This window comes from Aethalodelphis obliquidens, unplaced genomic scaffold (assembly GCF_003676395.1).
Source record: "Aethalodelphis obliquidens isolate GAN/ISIS:26980383/991018 unplaced genomic scaffold, ASM367639v1 scaffold2, whole genome shotgun sequence".
Classification (NCBI taxonomy): Eukaryota; Metazoa; Chordata; class Mammalia; order Artiodactyla; family Delphinidae; genus Aethalodelphis; species Aethalodelphis obliquidens.
In genome coordinates, this window is record NW_020837946.1 from 93,847,139 (window position 1) to 93,868,418 (window position 21,280).

The 21,280-nt window shown below is 40.1% G+C and overlaps 1 protein-coding gene and 1 long non-coding RNA gene across 12 annotated transcripts in view; one reads left to right on the top strand and one right to left on the bottom strand.

Moving 5' to 3' along the window:
- The window catches only part of CCNT2 (cyclin T2), a 50,269-nt gene extending 31,897 nt beyond the window's left edge, over positions 1–18,372 (bottom strand). For 4 of the 11 annotated variants that reach the window (XR_003438376.1, XM_027132382.1, XM_027132367.1 and 1 more), the window contains exons 1-2: positions 18,176–18,372; positions 17,267–17,348 (exon numbers count right to left, since the gene is read on the bottom strand). Coding sequence is in view for 6 of the 11 variants with exons in the window: in XM_027132382.1 (XP_026988183.1) it covers positions 17,267–17,348; positions 18,176–18,333 (240 nt within the window). In the remaining 5 variants the exon portion in view is untranslated. Of the gene's footprint in view, positions 1–15,097; positions 15,125–17,266; positions 17,349–18,175 lie in introns of those variants that run through there. The other 7 variants (XM_027132350.1, XM_027132374.1, XM_027132347.1 and 4 more) reach the window with 3 other exon arrangements.
- LOC113633854 (uncharacterized) overlaps positions 18,373–21,280 on the top strand; it is a 162,521-nt gene continuing 159,613 nt past the window's right edge. The window contains exon 1 of the long non-coding RNA XR_003438384.1: positions 18,373–18,600. This is a non-coding gene — a long non-coding RNA (uncharacterized LOC113633854). The remainder of the gene's footprint in view (positions 18,601–21,280) is intronic.

Here is a 21,280-nt window from a genome sequence, read left to right on the forward strand (position 1 = left end):
GACCTCAGGCCTCTCAAAAGGCAAGAAACTCCCCACGTACCTGGGTAGGGCAAAAGAAAAAACAGAGACAAAAGGATAGGGACGGGACCTGCACCAGTGGGAGGGAGCTGTGAAGGAGGAAAGGTTTCCACACACTAGGAAGCCCCTTCGCAGGCAGAGACTGCGGGTGGTGGAGCAGGGAGCTTCGGGGCCACGTAGGAGAGCACACCAACAGGGGTGCGGAGGGCAAAGCGGAGAGATCCCCGCACAGAGGATCGGTGCTGACCAGCACTCACCAGCCCAAGAGGCTTGTCTGCTCACCCACCGGGGCGGGCGGGGGCTGGGAGCTGAGGCTCAGGCTTCAGAGGTCAGATCCCAGGGACAGGACTGGGGTTGGCTGCGTGAACACAGCCTGAAGGGGGCTAGTGCGCCACAGCTAGCTGGGAGGGAGTCCGGAAAAAGTCTGGAGCTGCCGAAGAAGCAAAAGACCACTGTTTCCAGGTGTGCGAGGAGAGGGGATTCAGAGCACCGCCTAAATGAGCTCCAGAGACAGGCACGAGCCGTGGCTATCAGCACGGACACCAGAGATGGGCATGAGACCCTAAGGCTGCCGCTGCAGTCACCAAGAAGCCTGTGTGCGAGCACAGGTCACTGTCCACACCGCCCCTCCCGGGAGCCTGTGCAGCCCGCCACTGCCAGGGTCCCATGATCCAGGGACAATTTCCCTGGGAGAACACACGGTGCGCCTAAGGCTGGTGCAACGTCCTGCTGGCCTCTGCTGCCTGCTGCCGCAGCCTCGCCCTGCATCCATACCCCTCCCCACCCCAGAGCCTGAGTGAGCCCCCGAATCAGCCAATTCTTTAACCTTGTCCTGTCTGGGTGGGGAACAGACGCCCTCAGGCAACCTACACGCAAAGGTGGGTCCAAACCCAAAGCTGAACCCCAAGAGCTGTGCAACATAGAAGGGAAAGGGAAATTTCTCCAGGTAGCCTCAGGAGCAGCGGATTAAATCTCCACAATCAACTTGATGTACCTGCATCTGTGGAATACCTAAATAGACAACAAATCATCCCAAAGTTGAGGTGGTGGACTTTGGGAGCAACTATAGACTTGGGGTTTGCTTTCTGCATCTAATTTATTTCTGGTTTTATGTTTATCTTAGTTTAGTATTTAGAGCTTATTATGACTGGTAGATTTGCTTATTGATTTGGTTGCTCTCTTCCTTTTTTAATTTTTTATATATATATATTTTTTCCTTTTTCTCTTTTTGTGTGTATGTGTATGCTTCTTCGTGTGATTTCTGTCTGTATAGCTTTGCTTTTGCCATTTGTCCTAGGGTTCTGACTGTCCGTTTTTTGTTTTTGTTTTTTAGTATAGATTTTAGCACTTGTTATCATTGGAAGATTTGTTTTTTTTGGTTTGGTTGCACTCTTCTTTCCTTCTTTTTAAAATTACTTTTATTATTTTTAATAATTAATTTTAATACCTTTATTTTATTTATTTCTTTTCTTTCTTTCTTTTTTCTCCCTTTTCTTCTGAGCTGTGTGGCTAACAGGGTCTTGGTGCTCTGGGCGGGTGTCAGGCCTGTGTCTCTGAGGTGGGAGAGGCGAGTTCAGGACACTGGTCCACCAGAGACCTCCCGACCCCACATAATATCAAACTGCGAAAGCTCTCCCACAGATCTCCATCTCAAAGCCAAGACCGAGCTCAACTCAACGAGCAGCAACCTACAGTTCTGGACACGCTATGCCAAACAACTAGCAACACAGGAACACAAACACACCCATTAGCAGAGAGGCTGCCTAAAATCATGGTCACAGACACCCCAAAACACACCACCAGATGCTGTCCTGCCTATCAGAAAGACAAGATCCAGCCTCATCCACCAGAACACAGGCACTAGTCCCCTCCACCAGGAAGCCTACACAACCCACCGAACCAACCTTACCCACTGGAAGGAGACACCAAAAACAATGGAAACTACGAACCTGCAGCCTGCGAAATGGAGACCCCAAACACAGCAAGTTAGGCAAAATGAGAAGACAGAGACATACACAGTGGATGAAAGAGCAGGATAAAAACCCACCAGACCTAACAAATGAAGAGGAAATAGGCAGTCTACCTGAAAAACAATTCAGAGTAATGACAGTAAAGATGATCCAAAATCTTGGAAATAGAAGGAAGAAAATACAAGAAATGTTTAATAAGGACCTAGAAGAACTAAAGAGCAAACCAACAGTGATGAACACCACAATAACTGAAGTTAAAAATTCTCTAGAAGGAATCAATAGCAGAATAACTGAGGGAGAAGAACGGATACATGACCTGGAAGATAAAATAGTGGAAATAACTACTGCAAAGCAGAATAAAGAACAAAGAATGAAAAGAATTGAGGACAATCTCAGAGACCTCTGGAACAACATTAAACGCAACAACATTCAAATTACAGAGATCCCAGAAGAGGAAGAGAAAAAAAAAAGGGACTGAAAAAATATTTGAAGAGATTACAGTTGAAAACTTCCCTAATATGGGAAAGGAAATAGTCAATCAAGTCCAGGAAGCACAGAGAGTCCCATACAGGATAAATCCACGGAGAAACATGCCAAGACACACATTAATCAAACTATCAAAAATTAAATACAAAGAAAACATATTAAAACCAGCAAGGGAAAAATAACATACAAGGGAATCCCCAGAAGGTTAACAGCTGATCTTTCAGCAGAAACTCTGCAAGCCAGAAGGGAGTGGCAGGACATATTTAAAGTGATGAAAGGGAAAAACCTACAACCAGATTACTCTACCCAGAGAGGATCTCATTCAGAATTGGATGCAGAAACTAAAACCTTTACAGATAAGCAAAAGCTAAGAGAATTCTGCACCACCAAACCAGCTCTACAACAAATGCTAAAGGAACTTCTCTAAGCAGGAAACACAAGAGGAGGAAAAGACTTACAATAACAAACCCAAAACAATTAAGAGAATGGTAATAGGAACATACATATCAATAACTACCTTAACTATAAATGGATTAAATGCTCCAACCAAAAGACACAGACTGGCTGAATGGATACAAAAACACCACCCATATATATGCTGTCTACAAGAGACCCACTTCAGACCTAGGGACACATGCAGACAGAAAGTGAGGGAATGGGAAAAGATATGCCATGCAAATGGAAATCAAAAGAAAGCTGGAGTAGCAATTCTCAAATCAGACAAAATAGACTCTAAAATAAAGACTATTACAAGAAACAAAGATGCACCCTACATAATGATCAAGGGATCAATCCAAGAAAAAGATATAACAATTGTAAATATTTATGCACCCAACGTAGGAGCACCTCAATACATAAGGCAAATGCTAACAGCCATAAAAGGGGAAATCGACAGTAACACAATCATAGTAGGGGACTTTAGCACCCCACTTTCACCAATGGACAGATCATCCAAAATGAAAATAAATAAGGAAACACAAGCTTTAAATGATACGTTAAACAAGATGGACTTAATTGATATTTATAGGACATTCCATCCAAAAACAGAAGATTACACTTTCTTCTCAAGTGCTCATGGAACACTGTCCAAGATAGATCATATCTTGGGTCACAAACCAAGCCTAGGTAAATGTAAGAAAAATTAAATCGTATCAAGTATCTTTTCCAACCACAATGCTATGAGACTAGATATCAATAACAGGAAAATATCTGTAAAAAATACAAATACATGGAGGCTAAACAATACATTACTTAACCAAGAGATCAGAGAAGAAATCAAAAAGGAAACCAAAGAATACCTAGAAACAAATGACAATGAAAACACGATAACCCAAAACCTATGGGATGCAGCAAAAGCAGTTCTAAGAGGGAAGTTTATAGCAATACAATCCTACCACGAGAAACAAGAAAAATTTCAAATAAACAACCTAAACTTACACCTAAAGCAATTAGAGAAAGAAGAACAAAAAACCACCAAAGTTAGCAGAAGGAAAGAAAGCATAAAGATCAGATCAGAAATAAATGAAAAAGAAATGAAGGAAATGATAGCAAAGATCAGTAAAACTAAAAACTAAAATTAATAAACAATTAGCCAGACTCATCAAGAAAAAAGGAAGACTCAAATCAACAGAATTAGAAATGAAAAAGGAGAAGTAACAACTGACACTGCAGAAATACAAAGGATCATGAGAGATTACTACAAGCAAGTGTATGCCAATAAAATGAACAAACTGGGAGAAATGGACATTCTTAGAAAAGCACAACCTTCTGAGACTGAACCAGGAAGAAACAGAAAATATAAACAGACCGATCGCAAGCACTGAAATTGAAACTGTGATTAAAAATCTTCCAACAAACAAAAGCCCAGGACCAGATGGCTTCACAGGTGAATTCAAACATTTAGAGAAGAGCTAACACCTATCCTTCTTAAACTCTTCCAAAACATACCAGAGGGAGGAATACTCCCGAACTCATTCTACAAGGCCACCATCACCCTGATACCAAAACCAGACAAAGATGTCACAAAGAAAGAAAACTACAGGCCAGTATCAGTGATGAACATAGATGCAAAAATCCTCAACAAAATACTAGCACACAGAATCCAACAGCACATTAAACGGTACACACCATGATCAAGTGGGGTTTATTGCAGGAATGCAAAGATTCTTCAATATTTTCAATATATGCAAATCAATCAATGTGATACACCATATTAACAAACTGAATGAGAAAAACCATATGATCATCTCAACAGACGCAGAAAAAGCTTTCGACAAAATTCAACACCCATGTACGATAAAAACCCTCCAGAAAGTAGGCATAGAGGGAACTTACTTCAACATAATAAAGGCCATATATGACAAACCCACATCCAACATCGTTCTCAATGGTGAAAAACTGAAAGCACTTCCACGAAGATCAGGAACAAGACAAGGTTGCCCACTCTCACCACTTTTATTCAACATTATTTTGGAAGTTTTAGCCATAGCAATCAGAGAAGAAAAAGAAATAAAAGGAATCCAAATTGGAAAAGAAGAAGTAAAACTGTCACTGTTTGCAGATAACATGATACTATACATAGAGAATCCTAAAAATGCTACCAGAAAACTACTAGAGCTAATCAATGAATTTGTAAAGTAGCAGGATACAAAATTAAAGCACAGAAATCTTTTGCATTCCTATACATTAATGATGAAAAATCTGAAAGAGAAATTAAAGAAACACTCCCATTTACCACTGCAACAACAACAACAAAATACCTAGGAATAAACCTACTTAGGGAGACAAAAGACCTGTATGCAGAAAACTATAAGACACTGATGAAAGAAATTAAAGATGACACAAACAGATTGAGAGATGTATTGTGTTCATGGATTGGAACAATTAACATTGTTAAAAAGACCATACTACTCAAGGCAATCTACAGATTCAGTGCAATCCCTATCAAACTACCAATGGCATTTTTCACAGCACTAGAACAAAAACTTCACTATTTATATGGAAACACAAAAGATCCCAAATAGCCAAAGCAACCCTGAGAAAGAAAACGGAGCTGGAGGAATCAGGCTCCCTGACTTCAGACTATACTACAAAGCTACAGTAATCAAGAAAGTATGGTACTGGAACAAAAACAGAAATATAGATCAATGGAACAAGATAGAAAGCCCAGAGATAAACCCACGCACATATGGTCACTTTATCTTTGATAAAGGAGGCTAGAATATACAATGGAGAAAAGACAGCCTCTTCAGTAAGTGGTGCTGGGAAAAGTGGACAGGTACATGTAAAAGAAAGAAATTAGAACACTCCCTAACACCATACACAAAAATAAACTCAAAATGCATTAAAGACCTAAACCTAAGGCCGGACACTATCAAACTCTTAGAGGAAAACATAGGCAGAACACTCTATGACATAAATCACAGCAAGATCCTTTTTGACCCACCTCCTAGAGAAATGGAAATAAAAACAAAAATAAACAAATGGGAGCTAATGAACCTTAAAACTTTTGCACAGCAAAGGAAACCATAAACACCACCAAAAGACAACCCTCAGAATGGGAGAAAACATTTGCAAATAAAGCAACTGACAAAGGATTAATCTCCAAAATTTACAAGCAGCTCAATAACAAAAAAACAAACAACCCGATCCAAAAATGGGCAGAAGACCTAAACAAACATTTCTCCAAAGAAGATATACAGACTGCCAACAAATACATGAAAGGATGCTGAACATCACTAATCATTAGAGAAATGCAAATCAAAACTACCATGAAGTATCACCTCACACCAGTCAGAATGGTCATCATCAAAAAATCTACAAACACGGGTTTCCCTGTGGCACAGTGGTTGAGAATCTGCCTGCTAATGCAGGGGACACGGGTTCGAGCCCTGGTCTGGGAGGAACCCACATGCCGCGGAGCAACTAGGCCCGTGAGCCACAACTACTGAGCCTGCGCGTCTGGAGCCTGTGCTCCACAACAAGAGAGGCCCACGCACTGCGATGAACAGTGGCCCCCACTTGCCACAACTAGAGAAAGCCCTCGCACAGAAACGAAGACCCAACACAGCAAAAATAAATAAATAAATAAACTCCTACCCCCAACATCTTAAAAAAAAAAATCTACAAACAATAAATGCTGGAGACGGTGTGGAGAACAGGGAACCCTCTTGCACTGTTGGTAGGAATGTAAATTGATACAGCCACTATGGAGAACGGTATGGAGGTTCCTTAAAAAACTAGAACTACCATACGACCCAGTAATCCCACTACTGGGCATATACCCTGAGAAAACCAAAATTCAAAAAGTCATGTACCACAATGTTCATTGCAGCTCTATTTACAATAGCCAGGACATGGAAGCAACCTGTGTGTCCACTGACAGATGAGTGGATAAAGAAGATGTGGCATATATATATATACAATGGCATATTACTGAGCCATATATAGAAACGAAACTGAGTTATCTGTAGTGAGGTGGAAAGACCTAGAGTCTTTCATACAGAGTGAAGTAAGTCAGAAAGAGAAAAACAAATACTGTATGCTAACACATATATATGGAATCCCCCCACACACAAAAAATGGTTCTGAAGAACATAGGGGCAGGACAGGAATAAAGATGCAGACGTAGAGAATGGACTTGACACGGGGTGGGGGAAGGGTAAGCTGGGATGAAGTGAGAGAGTGGCATGGACATATATACACTACCAGATGTAAAGTAGATAGCTAGTGGGAATCAGCCGCATAGCACAGGGAAATCAGCTAGGTGCTTTGTGTCCACCTAGAGGGGTGGGATAGGGAGGGTGGGAGGGAGACACAAGACGGAGGAAATATGTGGATGTATGTACATGTATAACTGATTCACTGTTACACAGCAGAAACTAACACAGCATTGTAAAGCAATTATACTCCAATAAAGATGTTGAAAAATAAAAGAAAAAAAAGATTCATAACACAAAACCTACGTAAAAAAGATATGAAATCACACATTCAAAGAGCACATCACACCCAGAACATAAGAGCATATCAACCCAGAACCACCTAGATTTTTAAGGAAAAAAAATCCTTTGGCCACTTAGGCAAAAATAAATATAAGAAAGTTAGATCACCACCCAAACTGCCAGCAATGCTTTATACCAGAAAAAAAGAAAAAAGCAATTGTTACACATTTAAGATACTTAAGAAAAGAAAGCACAAGCCAAAAATTTTATATCCAGCAAAACTGACCTTGGATATAAAGGGCACAAACAATTATCAACATCCAAGGATTCAGACAATATTGTTTCCATGATCTTCAAGATAACTTTAAACAATCAAAATGACTACAGAGACTTCAACATACGCACTGGTAGTGAACAATACAAATAAAGTTACTTGCAGAACTAAGCTTGAATGAAGATTAAAAGGGAGAGTTTTGTAATGGCTATTTATGATAATGTAGGTACAACTTTTAAAAACCAGGGGTGAGAGGGGAAAGCAAACAAAAACATTTAACTGTTCTCAGTAATTACACTGGTGGTGGTTATACTGTAATTCTGAGACATGTTTGTATAATGTGGGATTAACAAGTGATATTGGGATATTTAAATCCTGTCATTCCCACATCCTTCAAAACTAAGATTTTTGGTGTGAAAGAAAGGTCACAGAGATGTAATACAAAAGAGGTTAAAGAAAAGAAAAAAGAAAGAAGTTAAGTAAAAAATGCTATTGTTGCTTGAATCAGAATGAATTCCTAAGATATCTTAAATATATATATTTAAAATGTATATATATATATATAACAAGTCCACCTATATTTTGTATAGTTCATATATTTACTGTTAAATGAAAAACAATATGTTGATGTGTATAGTGAATACATATTTACTATGTATTTCCTTGCTCTGTTCATTGAAGATGCCTAAAAACAAGACAAACATAGCAACAATGAGTATCTCCAGGGTCCAGGTTGATATCTTGTAATACCACTTTCTACTAAAAGAAAAAGCAGGGTTTCTTAAAGAAATGGCCATTTCAGCTGTGGATATAAAACATACAGGATGAACCTGGAATATCTTGCTATAACAGATACTGAGGAAACTATCCCAGACTATATGGGTACAGACAGAGTTACCAGATGGTCCAGCAATTCTACTCCTGGGTATATATTCAATAGAAACCAAAATCATCTATCTACACAAAAACATACATAAATGTTCATAGTAGCACTATAACAGCCAAACAGTAGAAACAACCCAAATGTCCACTAACTGATAAATGTATATACAAAATGTGGTATAATGGTAGTTCAGCAAGAAAGATAAATGAAGTACTGATACATGCTACAACACAGACGAACCTTGAAAACATTATGTACTAAGTGAAAGAGGCCAGTCACAAAGGACCACACATTGAATGATTCCATTTATAGAGTATGTCCAGAATAGGCTGGTTGGAAGAATGGGAAGAGATGGCTAAAGGATGTGAGATTTCTTCTTGGGGTGATACAGATTTCTAAAATTGACGTACAACTTTGTGAACGTACGCAAAAACCACTGAATTGTACACTTTCAAAGGATGAAATATATGGTATGTAAATTTTATCTCAACAAAGGTGGTAAATACAGGGCAAGAATCAAGTATTTATTCTGCCTTTCCTATATGAACTTGTACCACCGGATGTCCAAATAGTGATGAATCACAACATTTCACTATACAAATATTCCAATTAATAAATGAAGAAGAAATGACAGAATTAAAGTATCACAACAAATAAAAGGATCTAGGCATTGAATATCGACAGCTGCTAACACCACAAAAAGACAACCAGACATCAGGTGCCTGCTGATTAAAGAATATAACATCACCTGTAGTCCTGCCAAAGGGATCTAACATGAGTCTGATCAAATTTCTGGATCCAACTGGCAATTTGCAGGGAATACAGCAACAAAGGAACATAATAAACTGCACCATGAATATACAGTTAGTAAAACCCAGACAGGTGGAAACTCTACAGGTATAATGTCCTAGGTCCTTCAACAGATAAAATTTAAGTAAAAGAAAGGGATAGAGGGGAAACCTGTACCTTGAGAGATTTAAGAAACCTACCAAATCCTTAATAATGGGAAAGGATAGGACAGTTTTTCTATCCCTTTGTGGAGGGAAGGAAAGGGTTGACATTGGGATGGAGCACATGAAGGCACTTCTGGGGTAGTTAGCAAAGTTCCCTTGTTTGATTTGAGTGGTAGTTACAAAGTTGTTTACCTTATAATAATTCACTATGCTATATATTTAGTGGTTTTACATGTTTGTGTTTCATTTTGTAACAATTAAAAAAAACCACCTCCTCAGCGCTTCCACTGTTGGGGGGCATGGGTTCGATCCCTGGTCGGGGAACTAAGATCTTGCATGCCACGTGGCATGGCCAAAAAAACTCAACCAACCAACGAAACAAAAACCATAAAAAACCCCACTTCATTTCATATACGCACAGTTACACTACAGCACTAAAGAATACCAAATAGATGAAATAGAACAGGACCCAAAGGATAAGGTCAGAGAATCAAACAGAAGTGAAAGAGTGGAGTTATCTGGGGAATGGTTTATGAAGAGTTGTAACGTCAGCTCAGTCTCACAACCTGACAGGTCAGGATCACATGAAAAGTGAAGGGAAAGCACCACATGGAAAAATAGGGATGCACAATGCGTAAATCCTAAGATTGATGTATGGCTGAAGGAGGAATTGGGGCCTAACTCAAAAGAGGACTTCACTGGATTTCACCCAATGAGAAAAGCAAATCAAAATCTGACAGTATTTTCATTATTCACTTGTATACTCATCTCCTCCTTAGAAATCACTGGCATCAATAATTAGTGTGCCCTATTTCTGAAACACATTAGGAACATTTCTTAAACATATTAGACACAAGCGAGAACTGCAGCATGCGATCAGGCTAGGGATCTAGGTTCAAATGCCAATCACGTAACGGCTACTTTCTGGACAAGTAACTTAGTAATTGCATGTTTCCTCAGGAGGAGAATACTTCAGCTGCCATAAGTAAAACGCCTATTACATAGTGGGATTTTTAAAAAAAAAATAAATTTATTTATTTTATTTCTTTATTTTTGGCTGCGTTGAGTCTTTGTTGCTGCGCATGGGCTTTCTCTAGTTGCAGCGAGTGGGGGCTACTCTTCATTGCAGTGCACGGGCTTCTCATTGCAGTGGCTTCTCTTGTTGCAGAGCATGGGCTCTAGGTGCGTAGGCTTCAGTAGTTGTGGCAATGTGGGCTCAGTAGTTGTGACTCGCGGGCTATAGAGTGCAGGCTCAGTAGTTATGGCGCACGGGCTTAGTTGCTCTCCAGCTCGTGGTACCTTTCCGGACCAGGGCTCGAACCCATGTCCCCTGCATGGGCAGGCGGATTCTTAACCACTGTGCCACCAGGGAAGCCCTACAGAGTGGGATCTTAATAAATTTTCATCCACACAATTTATAGTTGAAAAGGAATTTAGAAATCATCTAGTCTAATAATCTCAAATTTACAATCCAGGAAACGTGTTTGGTCAGTACATATCATTTTGAACATAAAAGATACAGAATACGTCCATTATCACAGAAAGTTCTACTGGACAGCCCTACAGTATTTCCCAGTAGCATTAATGGATTTTGAACATAAGATTATTCTTCGACTAATTGCTTTATTAAATTAAAAAGCAGAAGCATAAGTGAGCTATAATATAAACAACCACTCAGATTTCAAAGACATTTTACTTTTGTAGGTAAAAGAATTAAACATGCTGATTTAACTTCTACAAAACGGCCAGTGTACAGTCATCTCTCAGTAGCCACAGGTGGGGGATTGGTTTTAGGACCCCTCCACATTTACCGAAATCCATGGATACTCAAGTCTCATGTAAAATGGCATAGTAATGGCATATATCCTACGCACATCCTTCCTTACACTTTAAGTCATCTCTAGCTTATAATACCTAATACAATGCAAATGCTATGTAAATAGTTGCTGGTGTGGGGTAAATACAAGTTTTGCTTTTTGTAAATGAATTTTTTCCCAAATATTTTTGATCTGCAGTTGGTTGAATCCACAGATGCAGAACCCACAGACATGGAGGGCTGACTGTATAACAGATTATGAGACACAGGGGAAACATCAAAATTTAAACGAACAGTCTTCAACTTTAGCAGGCATCAGTATCACCTGGGAAGCTTGTTAAGGTAGAGGATCCCAGGTCCCACCACAAATATTCTGATTACATAGGTTTAAGGTACAGCCCACTAAAGCATGTTTTAGAGGAGCATCCTGATAATTCTCATGCCGAGCGTTGGTGAATCACAACTGGCACATCACAAAAGCTTTACACATCAACTGCTTTTAGTGAAAAATTTCAGGGCTATGAAAAGATTCCTAGTAACAGATACTTGAGGCAGAAATACTGATAACTGCATCAACAATGGAGTCTAGATCTGGGTGCGATTTTTAGCTTTTGTCACTCAGCTGCTGTGTGACTTCAGACAAAGTGTTTAACCTTTATGATTCTTTTCTTCCTTATCTGGGGTAAGAAAGAGAATATCAACCTTAAGTAAGTGTTTAGGAACCACATACCAAAATAAACCTAACAAGGAAAAACAAATGTCAAAACCCAAGAATCTCTTCCCATGAAATAAATAAATAAATATAGGTAGACATTTATCTCCAGATAAACATAAAGGTAATGAAATAAAGCAAAATTAAAGGCTGGCAGATTTGAGTAACAAAAAAATTTATGTCAAAACCTACCATAGGGCTTCCCTGGTGGTGCAGTGGTTGAGAATCCGCCTGCCGATGCAGGGGACACGGGTTTGTGCCCGGGTCCGGGAAGACCCACAAGCTGCGGAGCGGCTGGGCCCGTGAGCCATGGCCGCTGAGCCTGCGCGTCCAGAGCCTGTGCTCCGCAACGGGAGAGGCCACAACAGTGAGAGGCCCGCGTACCGCAAAAACAAACAAACAAACAAAACAAAAAACCCCCACCATAAACAAAATTAGAAGCCAAACTACTAAAATATCTTCTAATATGGTAAGATTCATAACAAACTCAAATAAGAGGCTAAAAAACACATTAGTACTTAACAGAAAAGCAACATTTATTAATGAGCTAAATTTAAACTTTAAATTTTAGAAATACCAAAAAGTTTCCCTAAAGCCCCCAATTAGAAGAAGATTACAAATGTGATCTGTGTTCTTATGGTCCTTGAAGAACTACAGATGAATAGGCTATTTCTTACTAGAACAGATAAAATTCACCAAACACTCAAAATCAATCTAGTGATAATAACATAGCTTTTAGTCTCACTTCTTAACACTTTAGGAGGTTTACCCATGGTTTTTTCAACCTCAGCACTACTGACATTTTGTACCAGGTTAACTTTTTGTTTTGCAGGAATATCCTATGCATCGTAGGATGTTTAACAGCATTCCCGGCTTCTATCCACCAGATGCCAGTAGTACCCCTTTCCCATCTGTGACAACCAAAAATGTCTCTAAACATTGTAAAATGTCCCTTGGTGGGCAAAGCTGCCTCTGGTTGAGTTACACTGGGTCAATCTATACTATCCTTTTCTGGTGCCATATTAAAAATTACTTCTCCAGAAACAGCCACATCTAACCCCAACTAGGACCAGTCCAATTCTGTCTGTTCTCATATTGCTGTTGTGTGCTGGATCTAAGAATTGTGAAAAAAACAGACAAAAACCCTTTTCTGTGCTGAAAAAAATACACACATATATGCTTGCACAAGCAAAAACTATTTCTGAAAGGGCACACAGAAACTGTGCACAGCAAATGCTGTAGGGCAGGGGGCTTAGATACCTGGATGGGAGGGAGGTTTATCATATCCCTTTTTCTACTGTTTTCATTTACCATGTGTATGTTAGTTTTCAATAATAAAACATTTAAAATGTGTCTATGTGAGGAGGATGAATATAGAGGAAAATGTGGAAGAATTCACTCAACAGACCTATGAGCAACAAGATTTGATACATTCTATTGACAAACTATTGCCAAATACCAACTTTATGTGAGGTACTGGTGAGTATAGCCAAAAAAGAAAGGAAACAAAACCCCCCCTGTCCTTTTGGGGCAGGGAGGTTACATTTAACTTTATCTAGATTCCTATGTTTGAGAGAAATTTAGGGCTTTCACAATACAAATTTAAACAAAATCCTTAACTAACCAAATTGCCCAAAATGTTATTCTTTCACAAGTGGCAATTGGTTATGACAATTTTATGAGCAATCTGAGTATAAATAAGCAACAGTTGGTGTAAACTGAATGAAATCTACCATTAAAAAATCTTGAATAAATTTCTATGCAAAGACTATTAATAAAAATTAGAATGGGAGAATGCTTTATTATCAGACAAAGAACAGGGATTGTGGGCACTTTTCTAGAGAGAAAAGAATGGCTTTCCTTTAAATCACTTAAGTCTTTGCAGGGGAAGAAAGGAATGCAAAAAGAAAATCTTTAAATTTTCAAGTGGTATCTACTAGTCAAGAACCAAGCCAACTAAGAAAGATTAAGACTGCAAGCAAAAAGTGGTAATCAAATTTTAGCACAAGCAAATACAAGTTCCTTTATGTGTATCAGCTGACTAATCTTAAATGTATTAAGTGAAACTCAGATATGACATAGATGGTGCATTCTTAGATGTCATCACAGTCAAAAATCATTAGTTCTGAATACTGCCCTTAACTTATTGTGTACTCTTGAGACATTAAACAAAGCTACATTTAAATTTGGCATACTATAATGTTTCAACTGCTGCAGCTCAAAAAAGAGGCAACAGAACTAAAGAAAGAGAAGATTAAAATGATCACACGAACTGGAGAGAGATATGAGACTAGACCATGACCAACAAAAATACTAAGAGTGTGTTCATTACAACCTTATCTTAAGAGAACTCAAAAGACTTGGAATTAATATAAGAAACAAATGCATCATAAACTTGACTAACCAAACTAATGAACAGAGTTTCTAGGAAAAGCTGGGTCAATTATCTATTCTACGACTGACACTGGGGAGGATGCTCTCCCACAGTACATACTTTGTGGAGGCACTACTGGTTCCAGGGCTTTTTTATATACTTCATTAGATTTATCTTGAGCTTGATCCAGCAAGGCCATTCTTCAATTACTAATCTCAATTACATAAACCTCACTGCATCCAGTGAGCAAAGGATAGATTTATCTAATTAGGTTACATATAAAAGTCATTTCCTGCTGGTAGCCATCCAACCTTCTAAAAAGAGAAAGTAACAATGATAAAAGACAGCTCTGTTGACACTAACTTTTAAAACAAGACCAACTTGACCTTTAGGGGATTTTTTTACTTTTAAATTTGTAAATGTGAAAAAATAAAATAAAGCCACATAAATATTTTTACATAATAAATGCATATTTATTATAAAACTAGATATATGTTGTTACTAGCATCTTTAAATTGAAGCTTGTTATGGTTTAATTTACCGAATGGTGTTCAATTTACTTAGTGGTGGAGACTCATGCTTTTTTAAAGTCTACCATGACATTCCATTATAACCTTGTAAGAAAAATTTTCCCAGTGATGTCAGGGAGTATGAATTTGAAAGTGACTCACATTCAATTTGAGACCACCCCCTTCACCCTAAAAGAATAGGAAAAAAAAAAAAGATAAAAGAGTGAGGCTGTGCAATTGATGCAAGTGTACCAACACAAATAAATATTAAAACCACTTTTGATAAAATAGCAAAGGTAAAAAAGACAATGGTTAGATATGAAGGGTGCAATTTACTTCTCAAAACAGAAATTAGCATCAGATTTCAATTATTCTAATAATGACTCAATGCAAAACACTGAAGTTTGCCTTTATACACACAGAAGACAGAAAGTAGGGTAATAAAAATGAATACTCTGGCTTTCTTATTAAATGATGGCATCTAAATAAAATAATAAGAGTTAGAATGCAAGTGACCTGGGCTTCACCAGTCAACTTAAGGTTACAGCTGTGAATTTTGGCTGTTAAGTAAGGTTTTGCTTTAAAGCACACCAACCAGGCCATAGAGACAAACTATGAAAGACGGAGGGTTCAAAAAGAGAAGTGTAGTCTTGTGGTGAAATCATTACTGAAGTAGAAAAGTAAGCAAACAGGACATCTGTAGCCACATCAAGAATTTCCAGGGCTTCCCTGGTGGCGCAGTGGTTGAGAGTCCCCCTGCCGATGCAGGGGACACGGGATCGTGCCCCGGTCCGGGAAGATCCCACGTGCCGCGGAGCAGCTGGGCCCGTGAGCCATGGCCGCTGAGCCTGCGCGTCCGGAGCCTGTGCTCCGCAACGGGAGAGGCCACAACAGTGAGAGGCCCGCGTACCCCAAAAAAAAAAAAAAAGAATTTCCAGAACTATTTTGATTTGTGATTCCTACCAGCATATTCCAGGGCTACTTAAGGGAAGCCACACTTACATTAGTATTCATCAGTTCACTACTGCCTTAGGAGACAATTTAAATAAAACTGTATTTCTCTCAATCTAAATGTTATACCAAAAAGGCTTCCTCTCTCTTCCCTAACACTATCACTGACCTAAGTTCTGTGTACAAGAAATAACTGGAAAAATATAAACAGAGCAAGAATCAAACAGATTTAAAAGATGAAAAGTAGAAGCAGTGGAGACTGCAAGAAACCAAAATGTATACTGTTTAATATAAACCTATATGCCAATCTGATAAACCAAATCAGATTTATGATCAGAAGAGGTTAAAATAGGAATCAATCTAAACTATGAAGCTTTTCCTTCCAACTAAAAAAAAGGACCTTTTCAAAGACTGTTTTCTTAAAAGGTCCTAATGACAATCCACAAATTGCATAAAGTCTTCCAGGGTCAACTTTTCCACACTCCTTTCAGAATAGCATTCTATAAATAGCTGTGAGCAAAAAATATGGTGAGAAATAAGGTAGAGCTAAATATTTCTAAACAATACGCAATTTTCTTTGATAACAGGTACAACACAGTATTCGTGTTTCTCTGAAAAGAACAGACACCGAAGTGCCATTTTCATAACTTAAAATGAAAATTTCAACTAAACGCCACTACTAGTTTGTCAAAATTTACAGAATATGTTCCAAATCAGTACTTTAGTATTGGAAGGTAAGATTTACTTCAAACTAATTGTACATACACAGACACACCTCTGACATAGTATTTCTGAAGCAAGACACCATTCAAACCACCAAAAATTTAAGTAGACAACTAATGCTAAAATGTGATAAACAAGAACGTTTTACAACTTAAATTTTGTTAGCAAATGAAATATTTCTGCTAAACATTTAATTCTTTCAAAGGGTCATTTGAAAACAATGTTACAATTAAACTAAGCCCAATTCACCGTATTTGAAGCAATGAGTCCAATACAATTAAGATGTACAACAGAATGACTGGGTTTTCTACAATTACATCGTACCTATAAATTGTTCAAATGTTGAGTGTAAAATTTAAATGAATACCAATGTAATAAATACTCTTTGAGAAGAAAAATGCTTCTGATTTATCTCTTAGCTCAAAAGACCTGGCAGAGCCTGACACAGCGCCTGGCAGCTTGTCAACACAAATTAAAAAAACCAACCAACCAAACAGAAACCCCACATTTGAAGCAAAATGTTTATCACGCGATTCACCTTCACTGTTAACAGAACATTAAATACAATAGTAAAATCCACGACCAACTTTTTTCTGCGTATCGATTATATCTTAAAATTTGGTTGTTTCAAAAACAGATTAATAAAACAATACTTACATTTCTATTGAATTTGGTGAAAGAATGGTGCATGTAAAACCTGTGCATATAAACAATCGCAGTGTTTATCGTAAGCTGAGAGCTGGAACGTTAACATTTAGGAAATATCGGAGAAAAACAAGATCTCTTTTCCAAAACAATTTTGAAGGAAAATTCCCGATCTACGGTTCTTTTCCAAGGCCCCCGTTCACTCAAAACCAATCCCCAAACTGTAATAATAAGGAACTAAATACCCACAGGATGATGGCGTGGGGGCTGGCGGATCGGAAAGGCTCCCCACCGAATAAATAGCCGGAATAATAACAAACGCCGAGCATTCCGCTCCAATACTGCTATTAAGCGAGCCCAGGAAGCATTTATCAATGGCTACGACTAAACCCAAAATCAAACAGTTGAAACACGCGCGCGCGCACCCATGCAAAACCATGCCAGGAACATAAAGACGTCCCGTGCGCTCCCAAGGTACAAGTGAACCGCCATCAAACTGGCGAGGAGAGCGGGGAAAGGCTGCAGAGAACACTTACGCCTTTCAGCATCTCTCTCCTAGCTCTCAACCCCTTCTCGGACTAGAAGTAGAAGCAGCCGCCTCTTTTCTGCGATAATCCCTAAGATTTCCCTCTCGCCCGGGCGGCACTGCCATCCCCCGCCGTCACTACGCGCGGCCCCAAACAGATTACACAACGCAGCCTCCCAGCCCGCATTCACCGGACTCCCTTTCTCCTCCCCTCCTCCGCTGCCGGCCGCTCGGAGCCTCCAGAACTCTAGCCTGTCTTCCCTTACGGCGCGGCCGAGGCCCAGGAAAGACCGAGGCGGCGGCGCCATGTTCGCGGGGCACCAGGCCCGGCGACCCGGCGAGTAGTGCGGGGGACAGGGCGTGAGAGGCGCAGGGCCAAAAATAGGAAAGGATACACATTGAGACGCTGTCCCATGTCCTGGATGAGGTTGGCCGCCTGCTGGCGGTACGAGAGCTCTTTATCCGCCTCCACTCCGCAGCGGCGGCTCGGCGTGTTCTCCAGCTGTTCCCGAGTAAAGAACCAGCGAGAAGAAGCTCCACGGCCGGACGCCATGACACTTCCTCCTCCGCCCGCTCCCTCACCCACCCCCCGCCCCTCCCGGCTCGCGGACACCCAGCCAAGGCCGCGCGACCCCGCCCCACTCCGCTCGCCGTAGACCACGCACCACCCTTTTTCACCACCGCCGCCGCCCGTGCGCGTGCGCGGGGGCCGCCCTACCGGCTCGCCCTAGTCTTTTGCTTTCTTTTTCCGGCCCGGGCCTCGCTCTCGCGCACGGGACCACAATGCTCCGCGCCGCTTGTCATTTGGAGGCGCCCAAAGGTGGGGGTAGGCTGGAAGGGAAAGGTCAGCGCGGTGCATGCCGGGCCTAGGATTGGCTGGGAGAAGGGCGGGGAGGAGAGGCGAGAAAAGGCTGGTTTCGGGTCAGGTGGCGAGAGACGCGGGCGGGCGGCTGCGCCGTGGGGCCTGGGCGTGGGCTCTGAAATCCCGGCTGCTTTTTGGGCCGGGAGTCTGGCGGCGGTTTAAAAAAGAGAAGAACTTTCCTCTGTCGCAGTCGCGCGGCACATCCTCCATTTTCCTCTAGCGTCGGTCTGCGCAGTCTCGTAGGTTGCGGACTCCGGAGTCCTCGACGGACAGCCTCCGCCCAGCGGGCGGCCCTCGGAAGGACCTACCTGGGAAAGGGTGCATAAAAAATCTTCCCCCCCCCCCCCCCCCCCCCGCCTACGTTTGTGCCGCACTTTAGTTCTTTTTTCCTACATTATCTTGTTTGAATCCTACGACCACGCAGGCCGTGGGTTTATTTTTTTAATTACTTGCCAAAGGTTATTAGCAACCAGAGGAGCTGAATTTCTAAACTAGGTTTGGAGTCCCTTTCTGTAGTGTGTTTTCAAATCAGTCTGTGATTTGAAAGAGAAGGTTAAAGAGAAGCAGACAGTGTAAAAGGAACTGAGTTAAAAAGTTATTAGTGTTTAATATGGTAATACCGCACATATCTATTGATTAACTCTTTATCCTGTCCCTGCAAGAAATTTTGCAGACTGGGAGTCGGTGGGTCTCTGGCTCTGAGCCAACGCCTAATATGTGTGAATAAAGTTGCTAAGTTTTAAATTTTAGCTATTTGCCAAAGATACAGCGTACAGGAAGACATACTTTTTTGTTTGCATTGTTATATCAGGATTCCTTCTTAAATTAACTTTTTATTGGAGAACAGTTGCTTTACAATGTTGTGTTAGTTTCTGCTGTACAGCAAAGTGAATCAGCTATAAGTATACATATATCCCCTCTTTTTTGGATTTCCTTCCCATTTAGGTCATCACAGAGCACTGAGTAGAGTTCCCTGTGCTCTACAGTAGGTTCTCATTAGTTATGTTTTATACATAGTAGTGTATACATGCAGGAAGTCATACTAAGAAAGGCAATAAATACTACTTTTCATTGAGTTCTTGATTGTATCTCCAGGCTTTTGTCATTGTTTCAGGGCTCCCACGCTGAATGTACTGATATACCTTGGCTCTGCCTGCCGCCGTCAGGCCACAGTGTCGAGCTGCTGATTTGGTAGGCAGCTATCATGAACATTGTCTAACTTCTTACCTACCTTGCCTCACATCTTAGGCTGCTTAGAGGTTCCAGGATAGATTGACTTAAAGCAGCATTTAAAAAGTGGCTACCTCCAACGCTCATTCATGATAAAAGCTCTAACAAACTAGGAATAGAGGAGAACTTCTTCAACTTCATGAAGAACGTTTATAAAAACCTTACAGCTAGCATCATACTTAATGGTGAGAAACTAGAAGTTTTCCTGCTAAGGCATGGATGTCCCCTGTCACTGCTCCTTTCAACGTTGTATTATACGTCCTATAAGAAAAGGAAATCAAAGCTAAGCAGATTGGGAAGAAAGAAATAAAACTAGCTTTGTTCATGGATAACAATTGTTCATGTAGAAGATCTCAGAGTACTAAAAAAAACTGGAACTAGTAAGTGGCTATGGCAGGATTATAATATACAAGAGTGAATTGCTTTCCTGTATACCAGCAACGTATAATTGAAATTTGCGGTTAAAAACATAATACCATTTACAAAAAGTAATACTTAGGTATGATTCTAAAATATGTACAGGATCTGTATACAGAAAACAACAAAACTCTGATTAAGGAAATCAAAGTAGATATAAGTGGAAGGATTTTCTGGGTTCATGGATTCGAAGATTTAATATCATTAGATGTCAGTTCTTCCCAACTTGATCTGTAGATTCAAATGCAATCCCAATAAAAAAATTTAGGAAGTTATTTTATAGATATGTGCAAATCGATTCTAAAGTTTATATGGAAATGTAAAAGACCCAAAATAGCCAACACAATACCAGAGAAGCTGAACTGACTTTATCCGACCTCAAAGCTACAGTACCAAAGACAGCGTTTCCTGGCAAAAGAATAGACACATACATCAGTGGAACAGAATAGGGAGCCTGGGAATAGATCCACACAAACATGGTCAACTGATCTTTGACAAAGGAGCAAAGGTAATTCAATTGAGAAAAGATAGTCTTTTCAACAGATAGTGCTGGAACAACTGGACATGTGTATGGAAAAAAAAGAATCGAGACACATCTCACAACTTTCACAAAAATTAAGTAGATCATATCCCTAAATGTAAAATGCAGAACTTTAAAACCTCTGGAAGATAACAGGAGAAAATGGAGGTGACCTTGTGTGTGGCAATGAGGTTTTTTTTTAAAATTATTATTGGAGTATAGTTGATTCACAGTGCTGTGTTAGCTTCAGGTGTATAGCAAAGTGAATCAGTCATACATATATACACTCTTTTTTTAGATTCTTTTCCCATATAGGCCGTTACAGAATTGAGCAGAGTTCCCTGTGCTGTACAGCAGGTCCCCACTAGTCATCTATTCTATATATAGTAGTATGCATATGTCAATCCCAACTCATCCCTCCCCTACCCCACTTGTCCCCAGGCAACCCTAAGTTTGTTTTCCACATCTGTG